The sequence below is a fragment of the Bombina bombina genome, chromosome 4 (assembly GCF_027579735.1).
Source record: "Bombina bombina isolate aBomBom1 chromosome 4, aBomBom1.pri, whole genome shotgun sequence".
In the NCBI taxonomy this organism is placed as follows: Eukaryota; Metazoa; Chordata; class Amphibia; order Anura; family Bombinatoridae; genus Bombina; species Bombina bombina.
Genome location: NC_069502.1, coordinates 564,121,554 through 564,138,879, shown reverse-complemented (window position 1 = coordinate 564,138,879; position 17,326 = coordinate 564,121,554). Strand labels below are relative to the sequence as shown.

The 17,326-nt window shown below is 39.6% G+C and overlaps 1 protein-coding gene across 1 annotated transcript in view; it reads left to right on the top strand.

Annotated features, from left to right (window-relative positions):
- The window catches only part of RNGTT (RNA guanylyltransferase and 5'-phosphatase), a 1,295,116-nt gene that overhangs the window by 915,903 nt on the left and 361,887 nt on the right, over window positions 1-17,326 (top strand). The window contains exon 13 of the mRNA XM_053710532.1: window positions 15,504-15,604. Within this exon, the coding sequence (XP_053566507.1) occupies window positions 15,504-15,604 (101 nt within the window). The remainder of the gene's footprint in view (window positions 1-15,503; window positions 15,605-17,326) is intronic.

The window sequence follows — 17,326 nt, the reverse complement described above, 5'->3', positions numbered from 1 at the left end:
CTCTCCCCCGAATGCTTTTCTGTGTTTGTCTACCTTTTATTTATTTAATTAATGAATTGGTAGTGCCACCTGATGGTGTGGCTTTATTTAAAGGGGTGGGGTCAAGCGCCCCACCATCTTTAAATTTCACCAGCCGCCACTGGATCAAGACATTTTTATATTTACTGAATAATGAAAGAATCTATAAGCATCATTTGCAGCATTAAAGTAAAAAGTATGTTTTAAACATATTTCTCCAACATAGGTGTGTCCGGTCCACGGCGTCATCCTTACTTGTGGGATATTCTCTTCCCCAACAGGAAATGGCAAAGAGCCCAGCAAAGCTGGTCACATGATCCCTCCTAGGCTCCGCCTTCCCCAGTCATTCTCTTTGCCGTTGTACAGGCAACATCTCCACGGAGATGGCTTAGAGTTTTTTGGTGTTTAAATGTAGTTTTTATTCTTCAATCAAGAGTTTGTTATTTTAAAAATAGTGCTGGTATGTACTATTTACTCTGAAACAGAAAAGAGATGAAGATTTCTGTTTGTAAGAGGAAAATGATTTTAGCAACCGTTACTAAAATCGATGGCTGTTTCCACACAGGACTGTTGAGAGGAATTAACTTCAGTTGGGGGAAACAGTGAGCAGACTTTTGCTGCTTGAGGTATGACACATTTCTAACAAGACTTGGTAAAGCTGGAAGCTGTCATTTTCCCTATGGGATCCGGTAAGCCATTTTTATTAAATAAGAATAAAGGGCTTCACAAGGGCTTTAAAGACTGGTAGACATTTTTCTGGGCTAAAACGATTGATTTATAAGCATTTTTAATACTTCATAGTTTTGAGGAGTTATTTTATTCTTGGGAATTATGTAAAATAACCGGCAGGCACTGTATTAGACACCTTTTTCACTGGGGGCCTTCTCTAATCATAGGCAGAGCCTCATTTTCGCGCCTCTATTGCGCAGTTGTTTTTGGGAAGCAAGACATGCAGATGCATGTGTGAGGAGCTCAGATACATAGAAAAAGCTTACTGAAGGCGTCATTTGGTATCGTATTCCCCTTTGGGCTTGGTTGGGTCTCAGCAAAGCAGATACCAGGGACTGTATAGGGGTTAAATATAAAAACGGCTCCGGTTCCGTTATTTTAAGAGTTAAAGCTTTCAAACTTGGTGTGCAATACTTTTAAGGCTTTAAGACACTGTGGTGAAATTTTGGTGAATTTTGAACAATTCCTTCATACGTTTTCACATTTTCAGTAATAAAGTGTGTTCAGTTTAAAATTTAAAGTGACAGTAACGGTTTTATTTTAAAACGTTTTTTGTACTTTGTTATCAAGTTTATGCCTGTTTAACATGTCTGAACTATCAGATAGACTATGTTCTGTATGTGGGGAAGCCAAGGTTCCTTCTCATTTAAATAGATGTGATTTATGTGACACAAAATTTAGAGAAAATGATGCCCAAGATGATTCCTCAAGTGAGGGGAGTAAGCATGGTACTGCATCATCCCCTCCTTCGTCTACGCCAGTCTTGCCCACACAGGAGTCCCCTAGTACATCTAGTGCGCCAATACTCCTTACTATGCAACAATTAACGGCTGTAATGGATAATTCTATCAAAAACATTTTAGCCAAAATGCCCACTTATCAGCGAAAGCGCGACTGCTCTGTTTTAGAAAATACTGAAGAGCATGAGGACGCTGATGATATTGGTTCTGAAGTGCCCCTACACCAGTCTGAGGGGGCCAGGGAGGTTTTGTCTGAGGGAGAAATTTCAGATTCAGGGAAAATTTCTCAACAAGCTGAACCTGATGTGATTACATTCAAATTTAAATTGGAACATCTCCGCGCTCTGCTTAAGGAGGTGTTATCTACTCTGGATGATTGTGAGAATTTGGTCATTCCAGAGAAATTATGTAAGATGGACAAGTTTCTAGAGGTCCCGGGGCCCCCCGAAGCTTTTCCTATACCCAAGCGGGTGGCGGACATTGTAAACAAAGAATGGGAAAGGCCCGGCATACCTTTTGTCCCTCCCCCTATATTTAAGAAATTGTTTCCTATGGTCGACCCCAGAAAGGACTTATGGCAGACAGTCCCCAAGGTCGAGGGGGCGGTTTCTACTCTAAACAAACGCACCACTATACCCATAGAAGATAGTTGTGCTTTCAAAGATCCTATGGATAAAAAATTAGAGGGTTTGCTTAAAAAGATGTTTGTTCAGCAAGGTTACCTTCTACAACCAATTTCATGCATGGTTCCTGTCACTACAGCAGCGTGTTTCTGGTTCGATGAACTAGAAAAGTCGCTCAATAAAGATTCTTCTTATGAGGAGATTATGGACAGAATTCATGCTCTCAAATTGGCTAACTCTTTTACTTTAGACGCCACTTTGCAATTGGCTAGATTAGCGGCGAAAAATTCAGGGTTTGCTATTGTGGCGCGCAGAGCGCTTTGGCTAAAATCTTGGTCAGCGGATGCGTCTTCCAAGAACAAATTGCTTAACATACCTTTCAAGGGGAAAACGCTGTTTGGCCCTGACTTGAAAGAGATTATTTCTGATATCACTGGGGGTAAGGGCCACGCCCTTCCTCAGGATAGGTCTTTCAAGGCTAAAAATAAACCAAATTTTCGTCCCTTTCGCAGAAACGGACCAGCCCCAAGTGCTACATCCTCTAAGCAAGAGGGTAATACTTCTCAAACCAAGCCAGCCTGGAGGCCAATGCAAGGCTGGAACAAAGGTAAGCAGGCCAAGAAACCTGCCACTGCTACCAAGACAGCATGAGATGTTGGCCCCCGATCCGGGACCGGATCTGGTGGGGGGCAGACTTTCTCTCTTCGCTCAGGCTTGGGCAAGAGATGTTCTGGATCCTTGGGCGCTAGAAATAGTCTCCCAAGGTTATCTTCTGGAATTCAAGGAGCTTCCCCCAAGGGGGAGGTTCCACAGGTCTCAATTGTCTTCAGACCACATAAAAAGACAGGCATTCTTACATTGTGTAGAAGACCTGTTAAAAATGGGAGTGATTCATCCTGTTCCATTAGGAGAACAAGGGATGGGATTCTACTCCAATCTGTTCATAGTTCCCAAAAAAGAGGGAACATTCAGACCAATCTTAGATCTCAAGATCCTAAACAAGTTTCTCAAGGTTCCATCGTTCAAAATGGAAACCATTCGGACAATTCTTCCTTCCATCCAGGAAGGTCAATTCATGACCACGGTGGATTTAAAGGATGCGTATCTACATATTCCTATCCACAAGGAACATCATCGGTTCCTAAGGTTTGCCTTTCTGGACAAGCATTACCAGTTTGTGGCTCTTCCATTCGGATTAGCCACTGCTCCAAGAATTTTCACAAAGGTACTAGGGTCCCTTCTAGCGGTGCTACGACCAAGGGGCATTGCAGTAGTACCTTACTTGGACGACATACTGATTCAAGCGTCGTCCCTACCACAAGCAAAGGCTCATACGGACATTGTCCTGGCCTTTCTCAGATCTCACGGGTGGAAAGTGAACGTAGAAAAAAGTTCTCTATCTCCGTCAACAAGAGTTCCCTTCTTGGGAACAATAATAGACTCCTTAGAAATGAGGATTTTTCTGACAGAGGCCAGAAAATCAAAACTTCTAAGCTCTTGTCAAGTTCTTCATTCTGTTCCTCTTCCTTCCATAGCGCAGTGCATGGAAGTAATAGGTTTGATGGTCGCGGCAATGGACATAGTTCCTTTTGCGCGAATTCATCTGAGACCATTACAACTGTGCATGCTCAGTCAGTGGAATGGGGATTATACAGACTTGTCTCCGACGATACAAGTGGATCAGAGGACCAGAGATTCACTCCGTTGGTGGCTGACCCTGGACAACCTGTCACAGGGGATGAGCTTCCGCAGACCAGAGTGGGTCATTGTCACGACCGACGCCAGTCTGGTGGGCTGGGGCGCGGTCTGGGAACTCCTGAAAGCTCAGGGTCTTTGGTCTCGGGAAGAATCTCTTTTCCCGATAAATATTCTGGAACTGAGAGCGATATTCAATGCTCTCAAGGCTTGGCCTCAGCTAGCAAAGGCCAAATTCATACGGTTTCAATCAGACAACATGACGACTGTTGCGTATATCAACCATCAGGGGGGAACAAGGAGTTCCCTGGCGATGGAAGAAGTGACCAAAATCATTCAATGGGCGGAGACTCACTCCTGCCACTTGTCTGCAATCCACATCCCAGGAGTGGAAAATTGGGAAGCGGATTTTCTGAGTCGTCAGACATTTCATCCGGGGGAGTGGGAACTCCATCCGGAAATCTTTGCCCAAATTACTCAATTGTGGGGCATTCCAGACATGGATCTGATGGCCTCTCGTCAGAACTTCAAGGTTCCTTGCTACGGGTCCAGATCCAGGGATCCCAAGGCGACTCTAGTAGATGCACTAGTAGCACCTTGGACCTTCAACCTAGCTTATGTATTCCCACCGTTTCCTCTCATCCCCAGGCTGGTAGCCAGGATCAATCAGGAGAGGGCATCGGTGATCTTGATAGCTCCTGCGTGGCCACGCAGGACTTGGTATGCAGACCTGGTGAATATGTCATCGGCTCCACCATGGAAGCTACCTTTGAGACAGGACCTTCTTGTTCAAGGTCCGTTCGAACATCCGAATCTGGCCTCACTCCAACTAACTGCTTGGAGATTGAACGCTTGATTTTATCAAAGCGAGGGTTTTCAGATTCTGTCATTGATACTCTTGTTCAGGCCAGAAAGCCTGTAACTAGAAAAATCTACCATAAAATATGGAAAAAATATATCTGTTGGTGTGAATCTAAAGGATTCCCATGGAACAAGATAAAAATTCCTAAGATTCTATCCTTTCTTCAAGAAGGTTTGGAGAAAGGATTATCTGCAAGTTCTTTGAAGGGACAGATTTCTGCTTTATCTGTTTTACTTCACAAAAAGCTGGCGGCTGTGCCAGATGTTCAAGCTTTTGTTCAGGCTCTGGTTAGAATCAAGCCTGTTTACAAACCTTTGACTCCTCCTTGGAGTCTCAATTTAGTTCTTTCAGTTCTTCAGGGGGTTCCGTTTGAACCCTTACATTCCGTAGATATTAAGTTATTATCTTGGAAAGTTTTGTTTTTGGTTGCAATTTCTTCTGCTAGAAGAGTTTCAGAGTTATCTGCTCTGCAGTGTTCTCCTCCTTATCTGGTGTTCCATGCAGATAAGGTGGTTTTGCGTACTAAACCTGGTTTTCTTCCGAAAGTTGTTTCTAACAAAAACATTAACCAGGAGCTAGTCGTGCCTTCTTTGTGTCCGAATCCAGTTTCAAAGAAGGAACGTTTGTTGCACAATTTGGATGTAGTTCGTGCTCTGAAATCCTTTGTAGCATCTAAATAGAATTTTAGACAAACATCTTCCTTGTTTGTTGTTTATTCTGGTAAAAGGAGAGGTCAAAAAGCAACTTCTACCTCTCTCTCTTTTTGGCTTAAAAGCATCATCAGATTGGCTTATGAGACTGCCGGACGGCAGCCTCCTGAAAGAATCACAGCTCATTCCACTAGGGCCGTGGCTTCCACATGGGCCTTCAAGAACGAGGCTTCTGTTGATCAGATATGTAAGGCAGCGACTTGGTCTTCACTGCACACTTTTACTAAATTTTACAAATTTGATACTTTTGCTTCTTCTGAGGCTATTTTTGGGAGAAAGGTTTTGCAAGCCGTGGTGCCTTCCATCTAGGTGACCTGATTTGCTCCCTCCCATCATCCGTGTCCTAAAGCTTTGGTATTGGTTCCCACAAGTAAGGATGACGCCGTGGACTGGACACACCTATGTTGGAGAAAACAGAATTTATGTTTACCTGATAAATTACTTTCTCCAACGGTGTGTCCGGTCCGCGGCCCGCCCTGGTGTTTTTTTTTTTTTTTTTGTTTTTTTTTTAATTTTTTTATTAGATTTTCAAAACATACAGTTTACAAGAAATGACGAAGGGATCAAAACAGCAATATGTGAAATACTATGAACAGTAACAAAGTTCTATCTGTATTACTGAAGTATAATTATATTTATCCCCCATTTATAACATAACCATATAGATCATAAATAAACAATTTAATCTTGACAATTGTGAATGGCCGCTTCGCTACTTTCTACTATCTAGTTCCTGCCTCCCTCCCGAATTCCTACCTCTCTGAGTAAACCACTAGGGGTATTCTTAAGTGTTCCCAGATATTCCTCCCAAAGGAAAACTATAGAGTGATAGTCAGTAATACGGTTGGTTTGTTGATAGTGATATTTTTCCAGTGATAATACTCTAGTCACCTGGTCTCTCCATTCTTGTACTTTAGGCGTCCTTATACTCTTCCAAAGCCTAGGTATTAATTGTCTAGCGCAATTTAACATAATGTAAAGCAGTGTAGCTCTTAGTTTGCATTTTATTTTAGGTAACTTGTTTAGTAGAAAAACAATCGGATTATATTCCAGCTGAATTGTTATTATCTTCCCTATTTCTAAATGTATGTCAGTCCAATATGTTTGTATTAAAGGGCAATTCCACCAAATATGGGTCAGATTTCCCTCCTGTTTACAGTCCCTCCAACATAACTTGCTTGTGTTTGGATAGATACTGGCTAGTCTTTTGGGGGTTAAATACCATCTGGTAAGTAATTTCATATTAGTCTCTGTGGCATTCATAGAGGATGGAGCTTTGCCCATTTGCTGAAATACCGTCTGCCAGTCATTTGGTGTTAAGGTCATCTGTGTTTCCCTCTCCCATGTCTTGGTATATGCGGGTAATTGTTTGGAATGTGTCGATAAAAGTAGTTTGTATGATTGCGATAGTCCTTTCTTCGAAGTACCCGAAGAGTAGCACATTAACTCAAATGGGGAGAGTGGTCTAAGCAAGTCTGCTTTTTTCTTATTGTAACTTATATTATGCAATAATTGTATATACTCGTACCAGTTCTGTTCTTTGAGTATATTTTTCTCTATCAAGTCTTCCCTAGTTCGTAATTTGCCGTTTACCAGGCTTGAGTATATTGGTACACAACAGTGTATATTTGTAGTTTCTTCCCCTATCTTGTTATACCCTAATGGAGATTCTGAATTTATCAATAAAGGAGTTAAAGGGGCCGGAACCGATGAGATGTCTTTGTTATTTTTTAGTATTGAGTCCCATGTGTCAAATGTTTCTACTACTAAGTTCGGTGGCTCGCCACCGAGTCTCCTCTGTGTCTTGTCTAGCCAGCAAAGGCTACCTAGACTGGGTGTGTTAGTTAGGTTGTGTTCCAACCTTACCCATTCTTTATTATCTGAGTGCTTACACCAATCTATAATTCTATTTAACATGGACGCCTGTTTATAATATAATAGGTTAGGTACTCCCAGGCCTCCGTTACATCTATCCCTGTATAAAGTTTTCTTTGAGACTCTCTGCATTTTGTTCTGCCATATAAATGAATTTACATTGGCTTGAAGTCTATTCAAGTATGTCTGTGACAGTGGGATCGGTACTGTTTGAAAGATATATAATATACGTGGTAGAAAAGACATCTTAAAGGCATGTATTCTACCCAGCCAGGAGAGGAATTTATTTTTCCACACCCTAATCTCTGTGTGTAGTTTTGCCAGTAAATTCATGTAGTTTAGTGTGTAGAGTTCTTCTTTAGTTCTTGCGATTTGTATACCTAAATATGTCAAGGAGTCTTTCTGAATAGAGAATTGAAAATGTTTTTTGATATGTTGTAGTAAGGCATCTGTTACAGCCACCCCCAGGACCTCAGATTTAGTTGTGTTAATTTTAAAATATGAGTGGGCACTATATAGATCAAATTCTGAATGTAGTGCTTTAAGGGATGGGAGAGGGTTTGTCAATGATAATAGAATATCGTCTGCATAAAGCGATAATTTATAAGGTGTATCTTGGATTTTGATACCTTCTATGTCAGGGTTGTGGCGTATTTTGGAGGCCAGGACTTCCATGGCCAATACAAATAGTAGGGGCGAGAGAGGACATCCCTGCCTGGTTCCATTTTTAATGTGGATGCTATTCGAGAGGGAGTCATTTAATCTGACCTTCGCTGAGGGATTGCTATATAGAGCAAAAATTTTATCCAACATGTGTGGTCCTATTCCAAATCTAATTAAGAGTATGTCGCAAAAACCTCCAATTTAGCCTGTCAAAGGCTTTTTCTGCGTCAATACCCAAAAATATCATAGGTATTTTTTTCTTATGTGCATATTCTAAAAGATCTATAGTTTTAACCGTATTGTCCCGCGCCTCACGGCGCGGAACAAAACCGGCTTGGTTTAAATGTATCAGTTCAGGGAGGTACCTGTTAAGTCTTGTAGCTAATACCTTCGCATATATCTTCACATCAACATTTAGCAAAGATATAGGTCGAAAGTTTGAGGGAGTAATCGCTGGTTTTCCAGGCTTAGGAAGCACTGTAATATGTGCCTCCAGCATTGTGGGTGGGAAAGTTGTGTCAGTTGTAATTTGATTAAAAATGTTTTGCAGATGTGGTAGCAGGATAGGGGAGAATTTTTTATAGTATTGCACTGAATACCTGTCTGGGCCAGGGCTTTTTCCCGAATTTAGATTCTTAATGGCCAATGCTATCTCGCCTGCTGTGATTGGTTTTTCTAGATCTTCAGTTTGTTCTATTGATAGTTGGGGTAGTTGGCACTCTTCTAAATAGGTGGCCATGCTAGGCATTACATTGTTATGTGTTTCTTCTTTCTCTATATTATATAATTTCGTGTAATAGGCTTCGAATTGGGATAAGATGCCTGGTGTGGTTTTAATTATCTGTTTATCAGGCGTGTTGATTTGATGTATATATGTTTTAAGTTTTTTGAGTTTTAAAGCTCTCGCTAATAATTTCCCACTCCTATTGCTTTCGTAATGGTATCGCTGGTTAAGTTTTAAAGTCATTAAGTTATATTCTTTAGTCAGCAGATCTCTAAGGGCTTCTCTGGCTTTTTGTAGTTCTCCCAGTGTTTCTTCATTTTGTGGGTCTTGTTTATGTTTAAATTCTGTTTGTGATAGTGTATCCGCTAGGTCTTTATAGTGTTGTCTAGATGTTTGTTTCATATGCGACTTGTATTTGATAAATTCACCACTCATGAAACATTTGTGTGCCTCCCATACCATGAATGGGTTGCTATCTGCTTGTGTATTGATTGTGAAATATTCTTTCATTGATCTAGTTAGCTTTTCTGCATACATGGGGATGTTTAATAGAGAGTCTTCTAGCTTCCAGATAAAGGGTTGGGTTGGTGTGTTAGGCCAATTGAGTTGTGTTATCACTGCAGAGTGGTCCGACCATACTGTATGTGAAATCTTTGAGTTGCATATAGTCGTCAAACCCTGCTGGTTAGTCATAATGTAGTCAATACGACTATAAGTGTGATGAGGTGATGAGAAAAAAGTGTAATCCCTCTTAGAGGGATTTACAAACCTCCAGATATCATACAAATTGTGATCTTTCATTAGTTTCCCTAGATGTTTGGCTACATTGCATGGGGCTCTTTTTGTGATATTTGAGCTGTCCATGTGCGGATCAATTGTTATATTTAGGTCACCCCCTATAAATATTACTCCTCTTGAGAAGTCAAGTATTTTATTAAAGGTCTGTTTAAGAAATGGGAGTTGCCTTACATTTGGTACATATATGTTTATCAGAGTTACCGGGCTGCCATAAAGGAGCCCAAACACTCCAAGAAATCTGCCGTCCTTGTCTGTCGTAGTCTGTATGTGTTTGAAGGCTGTGTCTTTGTGTATTAGAATGCTAACACCACATTTTTTAGTATCTGCTGAGCTATGATAGTGTTGGGTGTACCGTGTCCCGAAATATTTAGGCTCGTTCCTTCTCTTAAAATGGGTTTCTTGAAGGAATATTATATTCCCTTTTTTCTTATGCATGTCTAGTAAGGCTATCGATCTTTTCTGTGGGGAGTTTAGACCCTTTGCATTTTGGGATATGATAGTGATCGATTTACTCATGTTGATCTTTTTTAGCTGTAGGCTGTTTTTGGATGGGTATAGCGGTTTTATATCAAATGTCTATTGCTATGTTGTAATTACCTTTGGTAGCGCAGCAGCCAATATACGGTTTAGGATAAAAAAAATATAAGTAAAAAAAAAAAAAGGGAAAGTAAACAAGAAAAGAGACAAAGAGTATATAGTAACAAAACAAAAACAATTCAAAACAAACAAAACAATAACAGTAGCTTCTTTTTTTCTTGTGTCTGTTGCAAAAGCAAAATGAAATGCAATTTACACTTTACTTAAAGATGCTATGTAGTGCCTATTGTATTACTTATATATCTAGTATTCGATCTTATATTCAACTGTTATTAAACTTAGAGGTGTTAACCATCGATGAACTCATACTATTAACAACATACAGTATTATTTCTACATTTATGGAACCAATAGTGTAATTTTGGTATAAGGCACATTGTCCACTTTTATCCCTGAGACTGTTATATACAGCTACGCAGTCCCTTCTCAGTACAGCTAAGAGCTGCGTCTGAGAATTTTTTCAGCTTAAAAATTACAGTTTGTGTGTATATTCATATTTTACCCATCCAGACGTATCTCAGTCCATACTTTCCTCATCCGAGATGGAAGCTCTCAATGTTGTGGTTGTTCTTTTTGCCTGTGGTTGCTGGAGATGTTTAGGAGACCTGCTTTCAGCAAGAGAGGGCTCTTTATGTCCCTTATTGCTATCTTTGGGACGTTTCTTCCTTTGTGGTAGTGGCTGCGGTTCTCCAAGTTCTGAGCTGGTAGGGGGGTCGAGATCCAAGGCGGTGCAAAATTCTGATATCTCTGAAGTCTTGGTACAGGAAATCTTCCTGTTCCCGTGCAAAACATACAGGTGGAACGGGAAGCCCCATCTGTATAATATCTTTTTGCTCCTCAGCAGGGCTGTTAAGGGTGCTAATTCCTTCCTTCTCTGTAATGTCCTTTGCGAAAGATCAGTGTAGAATTGGAGTACATTACCCCTAAATTTGACTGGTTGGTTTCTGCGGGACAAATTGAGGAGTTCTTCTTTCTCCATAAATTGTTTAAACTTTATTATTATGTCTCTAGGCGGCGCTTTATCTGATGGTTTGGGTCTCAAGGCCCTGTGCGCTCTGTCCCAATTTATTTCTCTAGATGATGTTTCACCTCTCAGGTGGGCAAATAGTGCCGGGAGATAAGTAGGTAAATCCTTTGGCAATACCGACTCTGGGATTCCTCTTATGCGCAGATTTTTCCTGCGCCCTCGGTTTTCGAGGTCTTCAATTTTATCGTGAAGAACCTCTATTAGGTCTGCCTGTGTGGATGATGTTTCCTGTAGTTGATTTACTTCGTCTTGAATATTATTTGTGTAATCTTCAAGGGTATCCACTCTAAACCCTATTGTGTGTATCTCCTGTTTTAGCTCTGCCATCTCCTCTCTCATACAAGTTCTTACTATCTCTGCAATATCCTGCTTTGAAGCCAGTGATGACAGAACTGATGTAGGAATCTGTGTCAGGGTTTCTGATGTTTTCTGGGGCCTAATTGGCGATTGCAGGGCGGGTGATGCCCCCTCTAGTTGCTCTTGCTCCATTGAAGTGGAGTGTTGGCTCGCAGGGTTAAAAAAAGATTCCACACTGGGGCCCTTCCCGTGTGTATGCTTTGAGGGCTTTAATGGCTTCAGCAATCTCTTGGACGTCATTTTGGGCCCTGTCCCAACAGGTTCTGCAGCAAATACCCTTGCCTGTATAGGTGTCCCTGTTTAATGTGAATAAAAAGGTAGATCTATATTTCCAGAGGTAAAACTTTACCATACGTCTGCACGAACAATACCCCTGTAGTTGATTGTAGTTGAATACCCCTGTAGTTGATTGTGATCAGCTTATGGGCTTATCTCCTTAAAGATTGTTCTTGCATCAATTGCAATTTATATTTTTGTCTGCAAGTGCTTATCTGAGATAGGGTTAGCCTTTATTTTTACAGTTTCTATTATTAGCGTGGTCTGTGCTGTGTTATCTCCTTTGCGTGTTCTCCGCTCTATTGCTGCTTAATCCTTACTACGCCACAGCTCTAAGGCCCTGCCCTTCCCATAAGAGCTCTATTACCCTGGTGTAAGTTCGGGTCAGGTATGTTAGATATCTGTTATCGTGACTTTTGATTGCTCTTACTTCTTGTTCCGGTCGTTGCTGTGCATCCGTTTTGTTTTATATATGTTTTTGTTTTTCTTTTTTTTTTCTTTTTTTATTCGACAAAGTTCCTGTTCTCCCGGCACTAAAGTACAGTGCCCGATGCCTCCGGTTCCGATGTCGGTTCCCCCAATATCAACAGAGGGGGTTTGTTTGCGGTTACAGCTTGGCGCTGCTTTCTAGCTTTCTTACTTGGCGCTTCTGTTAATGGCGGCCTTTCTGTACCCGTTAGGATAGCAGGGATGCGCTGTTCGCATTCTTTTGAAAAGTCTTCTGTGCAGGCTCTATGTTCCGCAAGTGCTACGGCTTGGTTCCCAATAATTAAAATCAGGCTTGTATGCTTTTTTATCTCATTTTTGCTTGCTGGTTTACGGAGCTATGGAGTTATGCTGCCATCTTAGCAGCGGCCAGCTCCGCCCCCCCGCCCTGGTTTTTTAATCAGGTCTGATAATTTATTTTCTTTAACTACAGTCACCACGGTATCATATGATTTCTCCTATGCAAATATTCCTCCTTTACGTCGGTCGAATGACTGGGGAAGGCGGAGCCTAGGAGGGATCATGTGACCAGCTTTGCTGGGCTCTTTGCCATTTCCTGTTGGGGAAGAGAATATCCCTCAAGTAAGGATGACGCCGTGGACCGGACACACCGTTGGAGAAAGTAATTTATCAGGTAAACATAAATTCTGTTTTTAATGGGCATGGATTTCTAGATCTCATAATCAGAGCAAGCCTTGTGTTATCTGGCAAGAGTTTCTGTTACAATCCTTTAAGACTAAAATCAGATGTTTACTAAGTTGACCAGTTTTCCAAGACACCATTTAAAGGGACATGAAACCCATATCAATCCCATATGCAAATTTAAATAACTTTCCAATTTACATCTAATATCTAATTTATTTCATTCTTTTGATATCCTTTGTTGAAAATCATATCTAAATTTGCTCAGTAGCTGCTGATTGGTGGCTGCACATAGATACCACATGTGATTGGCTCACCCATGTGCATTGCTATTTCTTCAACAAAGGATATCTAAAGAATGAAGGCGTATCCTAGCCACTGCCTCACCAGCCTCTGACGTCACTGCACGTCACTGGTGTGTGTGTGTATATATATATGTGTATATATATATATATATATATATATATATATATATATATACATACATACATATAATGCATTTATTTCTAATTGCACCCTCTTTCTAAATCATAGATATGTAATCTTCCATGTCATGTGAAATTTTTATTCGAGACATTTATGAATATGATTTAATATGTAGCATTCGGTATAAAAATGATGTCTGTGTTTACAGCAACAAATTGACGAACGTTAAAGGATCAATTTGCATTTACTAGAATAGAATTAAAGCAATAGTCAAAATTTAAGTTCATAGCTGAAACAGAGCATTCCATTTTTTATTTTTTTATAAAAAAATTTTTTAATATCTCCAATTTGTTTCTATTAACAAATTTGCTTCATTCTTGTGATGTCCTTTGCTTAGGAGTAAACATAGTTAGGTTTTCTCTTCTACAAATGATACCAATAAAGCAAAGCAAATTTAATACTAAAAGTAAATACCATGCTATAATAATATTATTATCATTATTTATTTGTAGAGCTCCAACAGATTCAGCAGCGATAATAAGGGAATAGGGAATTGGACAACTCGCCATGGCTTTTAATGCAGCCTAAGTAATGCAGTAATTACAAAATGGATCCTTCTGTTATTTACCACTATAACTTAAAGGGACATGACACCCACACTTTTTCTTTCATGATTTAGAAAGAAAATGCAATTTTAAACATCTTTCTAATTTACTTATATTATGTAATTTGTTTTATTTTCTTGATATTCTTTGCTGAAAAGCATATCTAGATATGCTCAGGAGCTGCTGATTGGTTGCTGCACATAGAAGCCTTGTGTGATTGGCTTACCATGTGCATTGCTTTTTTCTTCAACTAAGGATATCTAAATAAATTAGCAAAATAAATAATAGAAGTAAATTGTAATGTTGTTTAAATTTGTATTCTCTATCTGAATCATGAAAGAAAGATTTTGGGTTTAGTGGCCCTTTAAATTTGGTTCCTGAATGCTCTAATGTTCTCAGATGAGAGCTGTTTGTAGCTAACATCTACCTATGTATTAGTTTTATAATTAGTTTGATACCGCAAGATAACAAAGCAAAGGCTGCAGTAGAAGATAGCCAGGGTTTAGTGCATGAACACAGCAGTAGAGGAAGCTGGCTAGTGGGATCTTGCACACATAATAAAGAAGAAGAGAGTACAATCATTGCATTCATACTGCTGTAAAGATACTGCACACAAACTCTAGCAAGCAGAAAAATATACTGCAATGGAAGAAATGGGAGTGAAAGTAAAGCCAGCACGCTTGCTTAGACCGTCTCTCCCAGCAAGAAAGTGTACAATTACTGAAGTCATTGTGACAGAGCAGAGATAATGCTGTCACAGATCTGGTATCAGTAATGACATTATATGAAAACAAAAGCAGTGCAGTAAGACCACCAGCAGGTGAGAGGAGGGACATAATATGTGTATTGCTATAGAGAGCATAGGATGCAGGAGTATATATAACTGGAGAGAGCAAACTAAACCCGCTCACTCAGCATTAACAGTGTACCCATAAGGGATTTATTATCCTAACACAGAATGCTAGACATTCTTCTGAGCTGATTTAGCTTTTGGTAGAATGACATAGACCCATATACGGGTTTAAAGGCATGGTCATACTACCATGGATCAGTGGTTTGCCAAATGTACTCATATATTTTAATTGCAAGAACTGATTTGTTGACCATTTGGACAGAACTTTATACAATCCAATCCCCCACTGTATCTTTTTTGGTGCAACTTCACTATTATACATTAAAGACACGAAATGTAAAACTGTTTAACAGCTTTGCTAATGCAGACTCTGTAAATAACCCACATTTCTGAAAGCAGACAAATGAGTTTAGATAATTTAAATTAAACTATAAATTATAATGCTTCTCCCTGTATCATATCACATTCTCTACATAAATGCCCATAGTTTGTTTTTGGGGTTTTTTTACTCTTTGGTACGAATAATTTGCATTTGGACTGGAAATTTATGGTATGGTTCTTATTTCCCAATTCTCTAGCCTGTGCAACTGTGTTTCTACCTCAAGTATACTTTGTTTTGCATTAATACTCTCTCTCTATCTCTCTAGTTATTCTGTGTAACCCTTGGTAACATTGCATGTTGTACATAGCTTTTTTATATATTTTTTTAATAAAGAATTATCAGCTAGATGTATCTTAGTCTCCCAGTGTGTCAGGGATTAATATTGTGTACAAATGACTCTCTTGTTTTCTTTCAGAAATACAAGCCTGGTCGGTGTGATGACATTTTGAAATGGAAACCTCCTAACATGAATTCAGTGGATTTCCGACTAAAGATAACAAGAGTTGGAGGTGAAGGGTATGTAAAATGTTTCAACTTCAGACTATATCAGAGTCAAATCTATACAATCTATATAATATATATATATATATATATATACAGGTAGCAAACCCTTTTTCCAAACTGCTTGGGACCAGGTTTGGATTTTGACATATTTCTGTCTTTAAAATGGATCAGTTTGTATAGGGGATGGAACCAAGTGTAAACAGTATCTTATGTTATTTAGGCAATGCTTACATGTCATAATACAGCTTATACGTGCAGCCTAACTAAAGGTAGTTTTATATCATTTCTAATACTTTTGTATACATAGTACCATCAGAAACTATATATAAAGTTTAGATTGTGTTAGGATTTAGACAGTAATAAGTCTCCTTCCAGGACATTCATATACATAGGTAAATGGAACAGCTACCCATGCCAATTAAAAAAATAACTAGACCTGTAGTTAGAAAAGCATATTTTAAAATTCTTTACATACTGCGTACGTTTTTTCTCCAACATAGGTGTGTCCGGTCCACGGCGTCATCCTTACTTGTGGGATATTCTCTTCCCCAACAGGAAATGGCAAAGAGCCCAGCAAAGCTGGTCACATGATCCCTCCTAGGCTCCGCCTACCCCAGTCATTCTCTTTGCCGTTGTACAGGCAACATCTCCACGGAGATGGCTTAGAGTTTTTTAGTGTTTAACTGTAGTTTTTATTATTCAATCAAGAGTTTGTTATTTTGAAATAGTGCTGGTATGTACTATTTACTCAGAAACAGAAAAGAGATGAAGATTTCTGTTTGTATGAGGAAAATGATTTTAGCAACCGTCACTAAAATCCATGGCTGTTCCACACAGGACTGTTGAGAGCAATTAACTTCAGTTGGGGGAACAGTGAGCAGTCTCTTGCTGCTTGAGGTATGACACATTCTAACAAGACGATGTAATGCTGGAAGCTGTCATTTTCCCTATGGGATCCGGTAAGCCATGTTTATTAAGATCGTAAATAAGGGCTTCACAAGGGCTTATTAAGACTGTAGACTTTTTCTGGGCTAAATCGATTCATTATTAACACATATTTAGCCTTGAGGAATCATTTATTCTGGGTATTTTGATATAATAATATCGGCAGGCACTGTTTTAGACACCTTATTCTTTAGGGGCTTTCCCAAATCATAGGCAGAGCCTCATTTTCGCGCCGGTGTTGCGCACTTGTTTTTGAGAGGCATGACATGCAGTCGCATGTGAGAGGAGCTCTGATACTTAGAAAAGACTTTCTGAAGGCGTCATTTGGTATCGTATTCCCCTTTGGGCTTGGTTGGGTCTCAGCAAAGCAGATACCAGGGACTGTAAAGGGGTTAAAGTTAAAAACGGCTCCGGTTCCGTTATTTTAAGGGTTAAAGCTTCCAAATTTGGTGTGCAATACTTTTAAGGCTTTAAGACACTGTGGTGAAAATTTGGTGAATTTTGAACAATTCCTTCATGTTTTTTCGCAATTGCAGTAATAAAGTGTGTTCAGTTTAAAATTTAAAGTGACAGTAACGGTTTTATTTTAAAACGTTTTTTGTACTTTGTTATCAAGTTTATGCCTGTTTAACATGTCTGAACTACCAGATAGACTGTGTTCTGAATGTGGGGAAGCCAGAATTCCTATTCATTTAAATAAATGTGATTTATGTGACAATGACAATGATGCCCAAGATGATTCCTCAAGTGAGGGGAGTAAGCATGGTACTGCATCATTCCCTCCTTCGT